The sequence below is a fragment of the Entelurus aequoreus genome, linkage group LG16 (genome assembly GCF_033978785.1).
Source record: "Entelurus aequoreus isolate RoL-2023_Sb linkage group LG16, RoL_Eaeq_v1.1, whole genome shotgun sequence".
In the NCBI taxonomy this organism is placed as follows: domain Eukaryota; kingdom Metazoa; phylum Chordata; class Actinopteri; order Syngnathiformes; family Syngnathidae; genus Entelurus; species Entelurus aequoreus.
The window spans coordinates 3,426,821-3,445,797 of record NC_084746.1 but is presented as its reverse complement, the minus strand read 5'-3'; the positions used below and the strand labels follow the sequence as shown (position 1 = coordinate 3,445,797).

General features: G+C 39.2%; 1 protein-coding gene across 1 annotated transcript in view; it reads left to right on the top strand.

The window, feature by feature from the left end:
• The first annotated feature begins 379 nt into the window (after window positions 1-379).
• The window catches only part of nadkb (NAD kinase b), a 36,467-nt gene continuing 17,869 nt past the window's right edge, over window positions 380-18,977 (top strand). Inside the window, exons 1-5 of the mRNA XM_062023809.1 lie at window positions 380-538; window positions 5,200-5,481; window positions 5,594-5,677; window positions 8,532-8,661; window positions 15,081-15,189. Of these exons, the coding sequence (XP_061879793.1) occupies window positions 5,201-5,481; window positions 5,594-5,677; window positions 8,532-8,661; window positions 15,081-15,189 (604 nt within the window). The 5' untranslated portion in view covers window positions 380-538; window position 5,200. The remainder of the gene's footprint in view (window positions 539-5,199; window positions 5,482-5,593; window positions 5,678-8,531; window positions 8,662-15,080; window positions 15,190-18,977) is intronic.

The window sequence follows — 18,977 nt, the reverse complement described above, 5'->3', positions numbered from 1 at the left end:
TATGTATATATATATATATGTATATATATATATATATGTATATATATATATGTGTGTATATATATATGTATATATATATGTATATATATATATGTATATATATATGTATATATATATATATATATATATTTAAGTCATCAATAGACCCTCAAAGACCCCTCTGGAGCGTCCATGAGTCCCCCCACACTGACAAGATAAGATAGTGTTGCGTGGACGTGGGGGCCACAAGGAGGTCACGGTCATGCGTTAGTTAAAAGCGGTCTCCACGGTGTGATTCACTGTCTGACCAGCAAGTAAACAATGGCGCTGTTCAACTGGCACAGCCCATGCAGGGCACGGTGTGAACAAGCGCCGAGTAAGTCGAGGTGACGTCACGTCCTTATTGTGGTCTGGCCACCATGTCACGTGTGCGCGGACCCTGCTGACACTCGACGGCCAGTTGAAGATCTCCCTGTTTGTTCGACTTCTGAAGTGGTTATTGAACCCCGACGCCGTCGCAATGGCCTCACCATGAACCTTCCGACTGCTCTCTGACGCAGTAAGGCTGAGTGGCTTTCTTGGGTTAATATGCGCCTTTCATGGCGGCTAACTAGCTAATTAGCACCGGAGCTAACTGCTTAGCTCAGTGGTTTTCTACCGTGGGAGATGATCTAATTTCAACTATTTGGGTTGAAAATATTTTTTGCAAAGCAGTAATTATAGTCTGCAAATGATGTGTTGTTGTTGTGTCGGTGCTGTCTAGAGCTCGGCAGAGTAACCGTGTAATACTCTTCCATATCAGTAGGTGGCAGCAGGTAGCTAATTGCTTTGTAGATGTCGGAAACAGCGGGAGGCAGTGTGCAGGTAAAAAGGTGTCTAATGCTTAAACCTAAAATAAACAAAAGGTGAGTGCCCCTAAGAAAAGGCAACGAAGCTTAGGGAAGGCTATGCAGAACGAAACTAAAACTGAACTGGCTACAAAGTAAACAAAACCAGAATGCTGGACGACAGCAAAGACTTACTGTGGAGCAAAGACGGCGTCCACAAAGTACATCCAAACATTCATTCATTCATTCATTTTTTATTTATCTCCTTCATTGATGCGCATCTTTGATCGATAGGCAATTATACCTCAATTATACAATTATACATTTACACACCAATGCCTGAGAAGGAGCAGGATGAAGAAAAATCTTATATTTCCTGCCCCCCTTCAACATAATATGTAGTCTTACTTAATGGATATCATATAAACCAACTATTATATCCAAATATAATGAAAACAAACAAAAAACACAAGTGCAAAACCTCATGAAGTAAAGACTGAACCAAACAAAAAGTAATATACACCTCACGGGATGATACAAAACAAATACAAAACCAGGCAAAAAATAAGTAAAATAATAAACATAAAGCAAAATGTAAACACTTATGGCTGTCCACATGATTTTATTGTTCTGTCTTTATATATATATTTTTTAGGGATGTCCGATAATGGCTTTTTGCCGATATTCCGATATTGTCCAACTCTTTAATTACCGGTACCGATATCAACCGATACTGATATATACAGTTATGGAATTAACACATTATTATGCCTAATTTGGACAACAATGTGAAGATAAGGTCCTTTTTTTTTTTTAAATTAATAAAATAAAATAAGATAAATATATTAAAACATTTTCTTGAATAAAAAAGAAAGTAAAACAATATAAAAACAGTTACATAGAAACTAGTAATTAATGAAAATTAGTCAAATGAAGTGTTAAAGGTTAGTACTATTAGTGGAGCAGCAGCACGCACAATCATGTGTGCTTACGGACTGTATCCCTTGCAGACTATATTGATATATATTGATATATAATGTAGGAAGCAGAATATTAATAACAGAAAGAAACAACCCTTTTGTGTGAATGAGTGTGAATGGGGGAGGGAGGTTTTTTGGGTTGGTGCACTAATTGTAAGTGTATCTTGTGTTTTTTATGTTGATTTAATAAAAAAAAACCAAAAAAAAAAAACCGATACCGATAATAAAAAAAACGATACCGATAATTTCCGATATTACATTTTAATGCAACTGTAATTTTTTTCAATTGGAATATATTTCTACAATCTTTTATCTCATTGTAAAGAGAATTCCATAGTTGAACATGACGTGACAATCAACAATGTCCCCACAAAGAAGGATAAAAACAACTAAAATATTCTTGATTGATAAAACAAAGTAGATGCGGGGAATATCGCTCAAAGGAAGACATGAAACTGCTACAGGAAAATACCAAAAAAATAAATAAAAAGCCATTAAAATAGGAGCGCAAGACAAGAACTAAAACACTACACACAGGAAAACAGCAAAAAACTCCAAATTAATTAATGTAAGTTAATTAAAGTACCGATGATTGTCACACACACACTAGGTGTGGTGATATTTGTCCTCTGCATTTGACCCATCCCCTTGTTCACCCCCTGGGAGGTGAGCGAAACAGTGAGCAGCAGCGGTGGCCGCGCCCAAGAATCATTTTTGGTGATTTAACCCCCAATTCTAACCCTTGATGTTACCAAGCATGGAGGTAATGGGTCCCATTTTTATAGTCTTTGGTACGACTCGGTTGGGGTTTGAACTCACAGCCTACCCATCTCAGGGCGGACACTCTAACCACTAGGCCAGTGGTCCCCCACCTTTTTGTAGCTGCGGACCGTTCAACGCTTGAAAATTTGTCCCACGGACCGGGGGGGGTTTATTTATTTATATATATATATTTTTTCATAAAGAAATACAATCATGTGTGCTTACGGACTGTATTCCTGCAGACTGTATTGATCTATATTTATATATAATGTATATATTGTGTTTTTATGTTGATTTAATTAAAAAATTACTATATATTTTTTTTAATTTGGTCCCCGGTGGTTGGGGACCACAATTGTTTTTATCCTTCTTTTTGGGGACGTAGTTGATTGTCATGTCATGTTCGGATGTACTTTGTGGACGCCGTCTTTGCTCCACAGTAAGTCTTTGCTGTCGTCCAGCATTCTGTTTTTGTTTACTTTGCAGCCAGTTCAGTTTTAGTTTGGTTCTGCATAGCCTTCCCTAAGCTTCAATGCCTTTTCTTAGGGGCACTCACCTTTTGTCTATTTTTGGTTTAAGCATTAGACACCTTTTTACCTGCACACAGCCTCCCGCAGTTTCCGACATCTACAATGCAATTAGCTACCGGCTGCCACCTACTGATATGGAAGAGTATTACACGGTTACTGAAAAAATGTGCTTTGGCTCAAAAAAGGTTGAAAAACACTGCCGTAAGGGACAAGCAGTAGAAAATTGATGGATGGACTTATTATACTCTAAAAATGTTGGTTTTACTTAAAAATGCACGCATTTAATTGTATTCAGTGCTAAAAAAAAAATATTATGGCTCTCACGGAAATTACATTTGAAAATATTAGGCTTTCATGGCTCTCTAAGCCAAAAAAGGTTCCCGACCCCTGGTCTACAATTTTACCAAGCAAGCGATTTACCTATGCATGCTTGGTAATGGTTTAAAGTCATACCCAACGACTTTTTACTGTCAACTGAGTTTCGTTATTTAACGATTTCTGCTGGTGATGTGCCTCCGCATTTTTTCAACGCAAAAAATGTCCCTTTGCTCAAAAAAGGTTGAAAAACACTGCCTTAGCTGGTGCTGAACATTAGCTGTCAACAGTTGAGCCCAGACAGCTAACATTGTGCAACCTTTTCGCCTTGTTCGGGGGGGAAACGACCGTTTTTGACACATTTTACTAAATGTTTCTTCACACGTTAGCATTGTTTGCAAAACACAATGTTAAAATGTTTCAGTTCAACATTTCTCAGCACCGGCGTATTGACGTAAAACAATGAGTGTACTTTTATGTAGAATTAGATCAAATCATTTCTATTTGACGATTTTAAGAATAACAATTGACTGCAGCCATATTATGAAGACACCATGTTGTGTTTTATTAGGAAGATATTACTGCGAGCTAATTGAAACACCAAAAACAACCCCAAACCAAGGATTCCATAACATCCAGATCATTGCTAATATCAGTTTGAGTTTGAGTTTATTTGGAACATGCAAGCATACAACACGATACATCACAATTTCCAGTTTCTCTTTTCAACATGTTCGAAAAGGAGTAGGAAGAAGCAGAGCTTATTTAATCCTACCCCCTTTTCTTTTACATAACAGTTGCTAAAACTTTTGTCCACTTCCTGTTCTCAATGTATTCACAATATACTCCATTTTATAGCTTGTCTATTACTTTATCATGGGCATGCTGTCTTAAATCACAGTTTGTACAGGAGATAGAAGTATTGAATCATGTCTGTGTAGTTTTGAATTGAATTGGTAGAATATGCTAAGATTTTATGCTTTGCTATCACTTCATGAGAGCCAATAAATAATACAACATCTCTTACTGTACAATGTCTGCTGTCAGTAGGATGCCGACTGATAGAATCTTATTATATTTCCGTAGTTTTTTAATATTTCTGTTTTGTTTTAAGAATAGGTATAATATGCTAAGATTTTGTGCCTTGCTATCACTTCACGAGAGACAATAAATAATAAAACATCTCTTACTGTACAATGTCTGCTGTCATTAGGATGCCGACTGATAGAATCTTATTATATTTTCGTATTTTTTTAATATTTCTGTTTTGTTTTAAGAATTGGTATAATATACTAAGATTGTGTGCTTTGCTATCACTACCTGAGAGCCAATAAATAATAAAACATCTCTTACTGTACAATGTCTGCTGTCATTAGGATGCCGACTGATAGAATCTTATTATATTTCCGTAGTTTTTTAATATTTCTGTTTTGTTTTAAGAATTGGTATAACATGCTAAGATTTTGTGCTCTGCTATCACTACATGAGAGCCAATAAATAATAAAACATCTCTTACTGTACAATATCTGCTGTCAGTAGGATGCCGACTGATAGAATCGTATTATATTTCCTTAGTTTTTTTTATATTTTTGTTTTAAGAATTGGTAGAATATGCTAAGATTTTGTGCCTTGCTATCACTTCATGAGAGCCAATAAATAATAAAACATCTCTTACTGTACAATGTCTGCTGTCATTAGGATGCCGACTGATAGAATCTTACTATATTTCCGTAGTTTTTTAATATTTCTGTTTTGTTTTAACAATTGGTGTAACATGCTAAGATGTTGTGTTTTGCTATCACACAGTATGGACAATTTTGCGGGCTGCTCATCGCAGCCGGACGGCGGCATGTCCCAACGCGCGGCCCACCCGGGTAAAGCGTCTGAGTCGGTCCGCCTCTCCTCCAAGCAAAGGGAGCGCCCGGCCGCCTCACCAAGGCGACGGCGAGAGGCGAAGAAGTCGCAGCGGCGGGGGGATGGTCAGGAACAGCTGCTCTGGGAGACGGAGCAGTGGAGGTTACCGGGCCAACGCGAGCACTTGGAGCCGTCCGGCTCAGTGAGCGACGCAGCGGAAAGTTCAGCTAAGAGGTTTGCTCTGCGCTCTGCCAGCTGGTCGGTCATGCCACTGGCACAGGTTGGCTGCCCAGGACGGGAGCTGATGGGCTCTTGACTTGTCTTCCTTCTCCTTCTTCTCTCACAGGAGGGCTCACTTCCTTCATGGACCGTATCCAGCCACTCACTTCGGACCCAAAGCCTGTATTCTGCCCAACCCGACTTCAGTCATGTAAGCAGTTCCAAAGTGGTTTTGTGCTTATTAGTAAGTGAGGCGTGAGGGTGACGAGGACAGCCTGTTTGGACGTTGACACTGACAGAATTGTGTAACTATGTCAGATAAGATAAAACGTGAAGGCCGTGATTGGTCGTTCCCTCGCAATGAGATGAGCACAGATACTTATTGCGAGTTTGTGACAATGTTTTCTCGCCTAACGTGCTCATGATATAGCACAACAATGCCGGTCAGTCGTCGCCGAAAGGAGGAGTGGAAAAAAAGGTAAAGAGTGGAATTTTTAGACGAGCTTGTCATTGCTGTTAATGAGTGAACGTAACCGGGTCAAACTGATGGAACTGTTGCTTAGAATCTTTGTGTGTGTGTGTGTGTGTGTGTGTGTGTGTGTGTGTGTGTGTGTGTGTGTGTGTGTGTGTGTGTGTGTGTGTGTGTGTGTGTTTCTGGCAATGCTTACTTAATGGGGACATCGCTCTGTTTACACAGTCACCTTTAGGGTACCTCTGACGGTATGGGGACAAAAAAACAGGTCCCCTAAAGGGAAACCTTTTTAAATGATTCCGAGGATCATGTCATATTTAGGGATGTCCGATAATGGCTTTTTGCCGATATCCAATATTGTCCAACTCTTTAATTACCGATACCGATATCAACCGATACTGATATACAGTTGTGGAATTAACACATTATTATGCCTAATTTGGACAACCAGGTATGGTGAAGATAAGGTCCTTTTTTTTTTTTAAATTAATGAAATAAAATAAGATAAATAAATTAAAAACATTTTCTTGAATAAAAAAGAAAGTAAAACAATATAAAATCAGTTACATAGAAACTAGTAATTAATGAAAATTAGTAAAATAAACTGTTAAAGGTTAGTACTATTAGTGGAGCAGCAGCACGCACAATCATGTGTGCTTACGGACTGTATCCCTTGCAGACTGTATTGATATATATTGATATATAATGTAGGAACCAGAATATTAATAACAGAAGGAAACAACCCTTTTGTGTGAATGAGTGTAAATGGGGGGGAGGGAGGTTTTTTGGGTTGGTGCACTAATTGTAAGTGTATCTTGTGTTTTTTATGTGGATTTAATTTTAAAAAAAACAAAAAAAAAACGATACCGATAATAAAAAACCGATACCGATAATTTCCGATATTACATTTTAAAGCATTTATCGGCCGATAATATCGGACATCTCTAGTCATATTTAATTTGAACTTTTTTTTATTTTTTTAAATGGTCCTCAGCAGAGGTGGGTAGTAACGCGCTACATTTACTCCGTTACATCTACTTGAGTAACTTTTGGGATAAATTGTACTTCTGAGAGTAGTTTTAATGCAACATACTTTTACTTTTACTTGAGTATATTTATAGAGAAGAAACGCTACTTTTACTGAGCTCCATTACTACTCGCTACGGATTTTTATCCATCTGTTAATGGACGCTTTGTTTGTTTTGGTTTGTCAGACAGACCTTCAAAGTAGAATCTATCGTATGCCTGCGTTTCACCAATCAAATGCAGTCACTGGTGACGTTTGACTCCGTTTCACCAATCAAATGCAGTCATTAGTGACGTTAGACTCCGTTTCACCAATCAAACAGAGCCATGCGGTCACATGATTAACAAGCTTAAGCTTACATGAACTCAACAGAGCACATGGCGGTAAGTAACGTTAGTAGATATTTTGGCTGTCACCGTAGGCTGATGTTAGCTTCCCTGCTATGAATCACTGTCAAATGTACATCGTGTGGGGACATTTATTAACGCACTGCAGCCTCATAGACACACACACACACATGCACACCACACACACACACACACACACATACACACACACACACACACACACACACACACACACACACGCATGCATAGAAACACCAATCAGTGTGTTCCCAGGTTTGCGTAAAGGCTAACTTGTTATTTTCCTTTGTAATCTCTGCCTACTGAGCCTATGGTGCTGTTAAGTTATTGTGGCTCAATTTGCCTTCATTTGTTTTATGTTAATGTATTATTATTTAATATACATTATTGTTTGCTCTTGAACGCATCATAATCATCCCCTCAACTCCCCCCAAAATGGATTAACTCGCTGGATTAAAAAAGACAATATAACATACATCCATAAACGCGGATGCATATGAAAAAGTGCAATATATTTATCCGTACAGTAACCTATTTATTTATTTATACCTGCACCTTATTGCTTTTTTATCCTGCACTACCTGAGCTAAAGCAACGAAATTTCGTTGTTATCTGTACTGTGAAGTTCAAATTTGAATGACAATAAAAAGGAAGTCTAAGTTTGAATTTGCTCATTGCTATTTTTATGTTTTTGTGCATTATTTGTTGCCGTCCCCATTAAACGAACAGGTTACTCATCAGTTACTCAGTACTTGAGTAGTTTTTTCACAACATACTTTTTACTTTTACTCAAGTAAATATTTGGGTGACTACTCCTTACTTTTACTTGAGTAATACATCTCTAAAGTAACAGTACTCTTACTTGAGTACAATTTCTGGCTACTCTACCCACCTCTGCTGATCAGTCCTCAGTAGTCACGTACAAATGTGTGTGAATTATGCAAAATTATTTAAATTTGGTCCCCATGAAGCATATTAAGTCTTTTTCCCCAGGGTCCCCAGTAAGAATGATCAGCACATTACTTCATCAATCCACAGATTTAAAGACGTGTATGAGCTAACTGGGCAGTGGCCATTTGACCTCATTTTTTTTTATGCCTCCACAACCTGTAGAAAGCGTGGTCCCCACAAGTCATGATCAAAAACTTGGTCCCCATTCCAAATGATAACCCGAATGTGTGTGTGTGTGTGTCTGTCCCAGGCACATTCAGGACCCGGCAAGCCAGCGCCTCACCTGGAATAAACCTCCAGTCAACGTTCTCGTCATCAGGAAAATCCGTGACGAGAGCCTGGGGGAGCCTTTTAAGGAGCTGTGCAGGTTTCTAGTAGAGGTAGGAGAACACGTGTACGCAAACTATTAAAGATGTCCGACAATGGCTTTTTTGCCGATATTGTCCAACTCTTAATTACCGATTCCGATATCAACCGATACCGATATACAGTCGTGGAATTAACACATTATTATGCCTAATTTTTAGGGGTGTAACGGTACGTGTATTTGTATTGAACCGTTTCGGTACGGGGGTTTCGGTTCGGTTCGGAGGTGTACCGAACGAGTTTCCACACGGACATATTAAGTAGCGTAACGCACGTTGTGTAAACAATGCACACCTAGGCACAACACACGGCATGCTAGCAGCGACCGGGCTAGGATAGACTGACCATACGTCCTCTTTTCAGCGGACATGTCCTCTTTTGCGGAGCTGTCAGGGCGGAGTTTCTTAAATGCCTCAAATGTCCGGCATTTTGAGTTAGGGTTGCGTGTATTTTCAATGTACGTTCAGGGTTAAGAAGGGGTTAAAAACAAAACAAATTGTGCATGCAGCAGCATTGGTGAGGGAGGGGCAGAGACAGAGAGAGAGAGAGAGAGAGAGTTATGATAAACGTGCATGCGTCGCCAGGCTCTGCTTTTTATCCATAGATTTATCACATTTAATTTTTTATTATCTATAGCAGGGGTGTCAAAAGTGTGCATTTGCGGCCCACAGCTAATGTTTTAAAGGCCCACGGCACATTCTAAAAATACTATTAAAATAAACAAAAACATAACAAAAGTGAAGTAAAAAAGCTTAAAGGTTAAATGTAATTTAGAAAAAGTTGCAATGTTGACTAATAAAACAAAGCTGCTTTTTTTTTCTTTCAAACTGTCGTTGCTCAAAACATAATATTGAATCAAAATCAATGTTATTATGAATTATTGACCTATCCAAGGTTCCCATTACTTCACATCAAATATTACACAATGAAAAATATTTTTGGTGGAAGATTTTGCAAATTTGGTAAATAATTGACCCAAAAATTTATATTTTGTTGTTTTCTTACTGTACCGAAAATGAACCGAACCGTGACCTCTAAACCGAGGTACGTACCGAACCGAAATTTTTGGGTACCGTTACACCCCTACTTATTTTGTTGTGATGCCCCGCTGGATGCATTAAACCAGGGGTCACCAACGCGGTGCCCGCGGGCACCAGGTAGCCCGTAAGGACCAGATGAGTAGCCCGCTGGCCTGTTCTAAAAATAGCTCAAATAGCAGCACTTACCAGTGAGCTGCCTCTATTTTTTAAATTGTATTTATTTACTAGCAAGCTGGTCTCGCTTTGCCTGACATTTTTAATTCTAAGAGAGACAAAACTCAAATAGAATTTGAAAATCCAAGAAAATATTTTAAAGACTTGGTCTTCACTTGTTTAAATAAATGCATACATTTTTTTACTTTGCTTCTTATAACTTTCAGAAAGACAATTTTACAGAAAAAATACAACCTTAAAAATGATTTTAGGATTTTTAAACACATATACCTTTTTTACCTTTTAAATTCCTTCCTCTTCTTTCCTGACAATTTAAATCAATGTTCAAGTACATTTATTTTTTTATTGTAAAGAATAATAAATACATTTTGATTTAATTCTTCATTTTAGCTTCTGTTTCTTCGACGAAGAATATTTGTGAAATATTTCTTCAAACTTATTATGATTAAAATTCAAAAAAAATATTCTGGCAAATCTAGAAAATCTGTAGAATCAAATTTGAATCTTATTTCAAAGTCTTTTTAATTTCTTTTAAAAATTTTGTTCTGTAAAATCTAGAAGAAATAATGATTTGTCTTTGTTAGAAATATAGCTTGGTCCAATTTGTTATATATTGTAACAAAGTGTAGATTGGATTTTAACCTATTTAAAACATGTCATCAAAATTCTAAAATGAATCTTAATCAGGAAAAATTACTAATGATGTTCCATAAATTCTTTTTTTAATTTTTTCAAAAAGATTCGAATTAGCTAGTTTTTCTCTTCTTTTTTTCGGTTGAATCTTGAATTTGAAACAGTCGAAATTGAAGATAAACTATGTTTCAAAATTTAATTGTCATTTTTTTCGTGTTTTCTCCTCTTTTAAACCGTTCAATTAAGTGTAAATATCATTAATTATAAATAATAACAGAGTTAAAGGTAAATTGAGCAAATTGGCTATTTCTAGCAATTTATTTAAGTGTGTATCAAACTGGTAGCCCTTCGCATTAATCAGTACCCAAGAAGTAGCTCTTGCTTTCAAAAAGGTTGGTGACCCCTGCATTAAACAATGTAACAAGGTTTTCCAAAATAAATAAACTCAAGTTATGGAAAAAAAATGCCAACATGGCACTGCCGTATTTATTATTGAAGTCACAAAGTGCATTATTTTTTTTTAACATGCCTCAAAACAGCAGCTTGCAATTTGGGGCATGCTCTCCCTGAGAGAGCATGAGGAGGTTGAGGTGGGCGGGGTATATAGGGGGCAGCGGGGGGTGTATATTGTAGCGTCCCGGAAGAGTTAGTGCTGCAAGGGGTTCTGGGTATTTGTTGTGTTGTGTTTATGTTGTGTTACGGTGCGGATGTTCTCCCGAAATGTGTTTGTCATTCGTGTTTGGTGTGGGTTCACAGTGTGGTGCATATTTGTAACAGTGTTAAAGTTGTTTATACCACACCCTCAGTGTGACCTGTATGGCTGTTGACCAAGTATGCATTGCATTCACTTGTGTGTGTGAAAAGCCGTAGTTATTATGTGACTGGGCCGGCAAGCAAAGGCAGTGCCTTTAAGGTTTATTGGCGCTCTGTACTTCTCCCTACGTCCGTGTACACAGCGGTGTTTTAATAAGTCATACATTTTACTTTCTGAAACCGATACCGATAATTTCCGAAATTAAATTTTAAAGCATTTATCGGCCGATATTATCGGCAGCACGATATTATCGGACATCTCTACAAACTATGTTTGCTAACAAAGCAGCACTTTTGTTTTGCGTTCACTTTTGAACAGAGTGTGCTTTTTTTTGTAGCAAGTTTACAAACGCATTCCTGAAAAGAGTCTAGACACTGAGGTCACCTCGCTCAAACTCTTTTGTCAAGTCGGCCTCCAAAATCTAATCATCTGCATTCTGCACGCCCTTTTCCCCCAAATATTTGTATTGAATTTTGCCGACAGTACAGCACAGTGAATCATGGCAACAACAAGTTGAGGTATCTGCACATTTTACAATAGGCAACATAATAAACCCAAGCCTTACAATACACACCCACTCAATTCCCAAGGTAATTGTCCCCTAGCGCCCATAACAGATATAGACACACATGAATATATGCAAACATAGATTCAATCTAACGAATTATATTACAGTTAACTAAATTAATAGATAAGGTAAAATAAATAATAATACACAAGATATACAATAAAATATAACGTAAAAGTAAATAAACACAAGGAATCAATCAATCAATGTTTACTTATATAGCCCTAAATCACGAGTGTCTCAAAGGGCTGCACAAGCCACAACCACATCCTCGGCTCAGATCCTACATCAGGGCAAGGAAAAACTCAACCCAATGGGATGACAATGAAAAACCTTGGAGGGGACCACAGATGTGGGGACCACCCCCCTAGGGCGACCGGTGCAATGGACGTCGAGTGGATCTAGCATAATATTGTGAGAGTCCAGTCCATAGTGGATCTAACATAATAGTGAGAGTCCAGTCCATAGTGGATCTAACATAATAGTGTGAGAGTCCAGTCCATAGTGGATCTAACATAATAGTGTGAGAGTCCAGTCCATAGTGGATCTAATATAATAGTGAGAGTCCAGTCCATAGTGGATCTAACATAATAGTGAGAGTCCAGTCCATAGTGGATCTAACATAATAGTGAGAGTCCAGTCCATAGTGGATCTAACATAATAGTGAGAGTCCAGTCCATAGTGGATCTAACATAATAGTGTGAGAGTCCAGTCCATAGTGGATCTAACATAATAGTGTGAGAGTCCAGTCCATAGTGGATCTAACATAATAGTGTGAGAGTCCAGTCCATAGTGGATCTAACATAATAGTGAGAGTCCAGTCCATAGTGGATCTAACATAATATTGTGAGAGTCCAGTCCATAGTGGATCTAACATAATAGTGAGAGTCCAGTCCATAGTGGATCTAACATAATAGTGAGAGTCCAGTCCATAGTGGATCTAACATAATAGTGTGAGAGTCCAGTCCATAGTGGATCTAACATAATAGTGTGAGAGTCCAGTCCATAGTGGATCTAATATAATAGTGAGAGTCCAGTCCATAGTGGATCTAACATAATAGTGAGAGTCCAGTCCATAGTGGATCTAACATAATAGTGAGAGTCCAGTCCATAGTGGATCTAACATAATAGTGAGAGTCCAGTCCATAGTGGATCTAACATAATAGTGTGAGAGTCCAGTCCATAGTGGATCTAACATAATAGTGTGAGAGTCCAGTCCATAGTGGATCTAACATAATAGTGTGAGAGTCCAGTCCATAGTGGATCTAACATAATATTGTGAGAGTCCAGTCCATAGTGGATCTAACATAATAGTGTGAGAGTCCAGTCCATAGTGGATCTAACATAATAGTGTGAGAGTCCAGTCCATAGTGGATCTAATATAATAGTGAGAGTCCAGTCCATAGTGGATCTAACATAATAGTGAGAGTCCAGTCCATAGTGGATCTAACATAATAGTGTGAGAGTCTAGTTCATAGTGGATCTAACATAATATTGTGAGAGTCCAGTCCATAGTGGATCTAACATAATAGTGTGAGAGTCCAGTCCATAGTGGATCTAATATAATAGTGAGAGTCCAGTCCATAGTGGATCTAATATAATAGTGAGAGTCCAGTCCATAGTGGATCTAACATAATAGTGTGAGAGTCCAGTCCGTAGTGGATCTAATATAATAGTGAGAGTCCAGTCCATAGTGGATCTAACATAATAGTGTGAGAGTCTAGTTCATAGTGGATCTAACATAATATTGTGAGAGTCCAGTCCATAGTGGATCTAACATAATATTGTGAGAGTCCAGTCCATAGTGGATCTAACATAATAGTGTGAGAGTCCAGTCCATAGTGGATCTAATATAATAGTGAGAGTCCAGTCCATAGTGGATCTAACATAATAGTGAGAGTCCAGTCCATAGTGGATCTAACATAATAGTGAGAGTCCAGTCCATAGTGAATCTAACATAATAGTGACAGTCCAGTCCATAGTGGATCTAACATAATAGTGTGAGAGTCCAGTCCATAGTGGATCTAACATAATAGTGTGAGAGTCCAGTCCATAGTGGATCTAACATAATAGTGACAGTCCAGTCCATAGTGGATCTAACATAATAGTGTGAGAGTCCAGTCCATAGTGGATCTAACATAATAGTGAGAGTCCAGTCCATAGTGGATCTAACATAATAGTGAGAGTCCTGTCCATAGTGGATCTAACATAATAGTGAGAGTCCAGTCCATAGTAAATCTAACATAATAGTGACAGTCCAGTCCATAGTGGATCTAACATAATAGTGAGAGTCCAGTCCATAGTAAATCTAACATAATAGTGACAGTCCAGTCCATAGTGGATCTAACATAATAGTGTGAGAGTCCAGTCCATAGTGGATCTAACATAATAGTGTGAGAGTCCAGTCCATAGTGGATCTAACATAATAGTGAGAGTCCAGTCCATAGTGGATCTAACATAATAGTGAGAGTCCAGTCCATAGTGAATCTAACATAATAGTGACAGTCCAGTCCATAGTGGATCTAACATAATAGTGTGAGAGTCCAGTCCATAGTGGATCTAACATAATAGTGTGAGAGTCCAGTCCATAGTGGATCTAACATAATAGTGTGAGAGTCCAGTCCATAGTGGATCTAACATAATAGTGAGAGTCCAGTCCATAGTGGATCTAACATAATAGTGTGAGAGTCCAGTCCATAGTGGATCTAACATAATAGTGAGAGTCCAGTCCATAGTGGGGCCAGCAGGAAACCATCTTGAGTGGAGACAGGTCAGCAGCACAGAAACGTCCCCAACCGATGCACAGACGAGTGGTCCACCCCAGGTCCCAACTTTGGACAGCCAGCACTTCATCCGTGGCCACTGAACCACGAAGGAGAGGGGGGCAGAGCAGAAAAGAAATGGCAGATCAACTGGTCTAAAAGGGGGGTCTATTTAAAGGCTAGAGTATACAAAGCGGTCAGCTATGTCTAAATTGCGTTACTCGAATTGCTTGGGGTAATGTCACGCTCGTCCCTTATAAGGTCTAAGAGGGGGCCCCAAGTTTTATGGAAAGATGCTGCTGTCACTTTTTTAACGCCACATGTTTGGCCCGTGTTCATGTTTTCATGAGGAACGTGTGTGTGTGTGTGTGTGTGTGTGTGTGTGTGTGTATGTGTGCGTGTGTGTGTGTGTGTGTGTGTGTGTGTGTGTGTGGTCACGTAGGAGAAACAGATGATGGTGTACGTGGAGCGCAGGGTGGCCGACGACGAGACGCTGTCCAAGGACGAGAACTTTGGCTCCATCCGAAATCAGCTGTGCACGTTCAGAGAGGGTGAGAATGAACCAGAATACTGTACACCTGGCGGACAATCCATTAGGTACACCCCAGGTCCAATACACCAGTTGTATTAAAAGTTTTGTCCCGTGTTGAACACACGAAGAAAGGAAGGTGCCAAAAGGCGCGGAAAGCCAAAACACTTCAGATGTATCAAACAGCAATCCAGGTCAGCTCGTTCAGTCCTAATTGATGGCCTACAAAAAGGTCAGAACACATCTCATGATGGGTAAGAGCAAAGCGCTGTCTCAAGACCATCGCAAACAAATTGTTGCAAAACATAATGCTGGTATTGGTTACAGGTGCATATCTCAACTTCTAAATGTTCCAGTGAGTACAGTTGGGGCCATAATACGTACGTGGAAAGCCTCGCATCTAAACGGAAATATAATATTTTACCAGTCGGTATTCTAATGACAGCAGACACTGTGCAGTAAGTGATGTTTTATCATTCGTCGGCTCTCATGAAGTATGCAGTGAGTAATAATCAGTGATGATGTCGAGAAAAAGGGAAAGTCTTGATGTGTTTTTTTAATTAATGCGCCGTCTATGTATAAAAAGAGCAAAATAGGTAATGTAGTAAATGCCTGTTACTAGTATATACAACCTTAAAGGCCTACTGAAATGAAATGTTCTTATTTAAACGGGGATAGCAGGTCCATGCTATGTGTCATACTTGATCATTTTGCGATATTGCCATATTTTTGCTGAAAGGATTTAGTAGAGAACATCGACGATAAAGTTTGCAACTTTTGATCGCTGATAAAAAAAAAGCCTTGCCTGTACCGGAAGTAGCGTGACGTCACAGGTTGTGGAGCTCCTCACATCTGCACATTGTTTACACCAGCAGCGAGAGCGATTCGGACCGAGAAAGCGACAATTACCCCATTAATTTGAGCGAGGATGAAGGTTCGTGGATGAGGAACGTGAGAGTGAAGGACTAGAGTGCAGTGCAGGACGCCAGGATGTATCTTTTTTCGCTCTGACCGTAACTTAGGTACAAGCTGGCTCATTGGATTCCACACTCTCTCCTTTTTCTATTGTGGATCACGGATTTGTATTTTAAACCACCTGGGATACTATATCCTCTTGAAAATGAGAGTCGAGAACGCGAAATGGACATTCACAGTGACTTTTATCTCCACGACAATACATCGGCAAAGCACTTTAGCTTCGGAGCTAACGTGATAGCATCGTGCTTAACTGCGAATAGAAACAGAAGAAATAAGCCCCTGACTGGAAGGATAGACAGAAGATCAACAATACTACTATTACTTCTACTATCAGGAGACACCGAACCAAACACTGGACCTGTAACTACACGGTTAATGCTGTCCTGCCTGGCGAAGCCTAGCAATGCTGTTGCTAACGACGCCATTGAAGCTAACTTAGCTAAGGGACCTCGACAGAGCTATGCTAAAAACATTAGCGCTCCACCTACGCCAGCCCTCATCTGGCGCGTCTGCTATCCATCTCAAAGTCCTCCTGGTTGTGTTGCTGCAGCCAGCCGCTAATACACCGATCCCACCTACAGCTTTCTTCTTTGCAGTCTCCATTGTTCATTAAACAAATTGCAAAAGATTCACCAACACAGATGTCCACAATACTGTGGAATTTTGCGATGAAAACAGAGCTGTTTGTATTGGGATACAATTGTGTCCCAATACTTCCGCACAATCCGTGACGTCACGCGCAAACGTCATCATACCGAGAAGTTTTCAGCTGGATATTTCCCGGGAAATTTAAAATGTCACTTTATAAGTTAACTCGGCCGTATTGGCATGTGTTGCAGTGTTAAGATTTCATCATTGATATATAAACTATCAGACTGTGTGGTCGCTAGTAGTGGATATATATGTATCCATCCTTCCACTTTCTTCCGCTTATTCGAGGTCGAGTCACGGGGGCAGCAGCCTAAGCAGAGAAGCCCAGACTTCCCTCTCCCCAGCCGGCAATAGGTGGAGTCTTGTGCCGAAGCGCGAATTGAAGCTTCGAGAAATTCTCAAGTAGTTCAATGCCTCATGAGGCTTCATCTGAACATCATTAGCAGTGCTGTTTCCGTCTTTTTTTTCCACGGCGGATTTTCAGTGCATCACTCGTCAATAGTGCGCAAATAATTAGGTTTATGTATTGAAGTGAAGTGAATTATATTTGTATAGCACTTTTCTCTAGTGACTCGTAGCGCTTTACATAGTGAAAGCCAATATCTAAGTTACATTTAAAGCAGTGTGGGTGGCACTGGGAGCAGCTGGGTAAAGTGTCTTGCCCAAGGACACATTGGCAGTGACCAGGATGGCGGAAGCGGGGATCAAACCTGGAACCCGCAAGTCGCTGGCACGGCCACTCTACCAACCGAGCAATGCCGCCCATAGCTTCACCATAAATATATCAATTTATACATACATCGTAAATATATCCATTTATACAATGTATTACTTTGATTTGTTTTGATGTAAAGAAAACTAATTTTTAAGGTGTGGCGCCGTGAGATCAATTACATGTAGGGAAAACCCTGTAGAAGCTTGGACACTATGTTGAAATATTATCCCGTTTCTTCTTTTCTTCAATTTTCAAATATACTTCATTCAAAAAATCAATACTGAAAATAATAGTAAAGCATATTATTTCCTGTAAATATGAGGTTGTTGTCGTAGACTTGCATCATGTATAATAGTTTCTCGTTACGTGTGGAAAAAAACGTAATTGTATGATTACATTATAACTACAGATGTCCGATAATATCGGCAGCCTGATATTATCGGCCAATAAATGCTTTAAAATGTAATATCGATAATTATCGGTGTCGGTTTCAAAATTATCGGTTTCAAAAATTTATTTATTTACCATTTAAAAAGTAAAATGTATGACTTTTTAAAACGCCGCTGTGTACACGGACGTAGGGAGAAGTACAGAGCGCCAATAAACCTTAAAGGCACTGCCTTTACGTGCCGGCCCAGTCACATAATATCTACGGCTTTTCACGCACACAAGTGAATGCAAGGCGCACTTGGTCAACAGCCATACAGGTCACACTGAGGGTGACCGTATAAACAACTTTAACACTGTTACAAATATGCGCCACACTGAGTTCACACCAAACAAGAATGACAAACACACTTCGGGAGAACATCCGCACCGTAACACAACATAAACACAACAGAACAAATACCCAGAACCCCTTGCAGCACTAACTCTTCCGGGACGCTACAATATACGCCCCCTGCTACCGCCTAAACCTCAACCCCGCCCGCCCACCTCAACCACCTCATGCTCTCTCAGGGAGAGCATGTCCCAAATTCCAAGCTGCTGTTTTGAGGCATGTTAAAACAAATAATGCACTTTGTGACTTCAATAATAAATATGGCAGTGCCATGTTGGCACTTTTTTTTCCTCCATAACTTGAGTTGATTTATTTTGTAAAACCTTGTTACATTGTTTAATGCATCCAGCGGGGCATCACAACAAAATGAGGCATAATAATGTGTTAGTTCCACGACTGTATATATCGGTATTGGTTGATATCGGTATGGGTAATTTAAGAGTTGGACAATATCGGAATATCGGGAAAAAAAGCCATTATCGGACATCTGTAATTATAACAATTGTTTGACAGGTAGTGGAATACTGTCAGTGTTTCCCATAAACTGCCAAGATACCTGTGGCGGTGGGGGCGTGACTATGGGCGTGGTCACCATGACATCATCGAGTAATTTGCATAATTTACTACAATGATATGATTTTCTCTAAAAAGGCTAAAAAAATGTATACTTACTAATTAATAATAA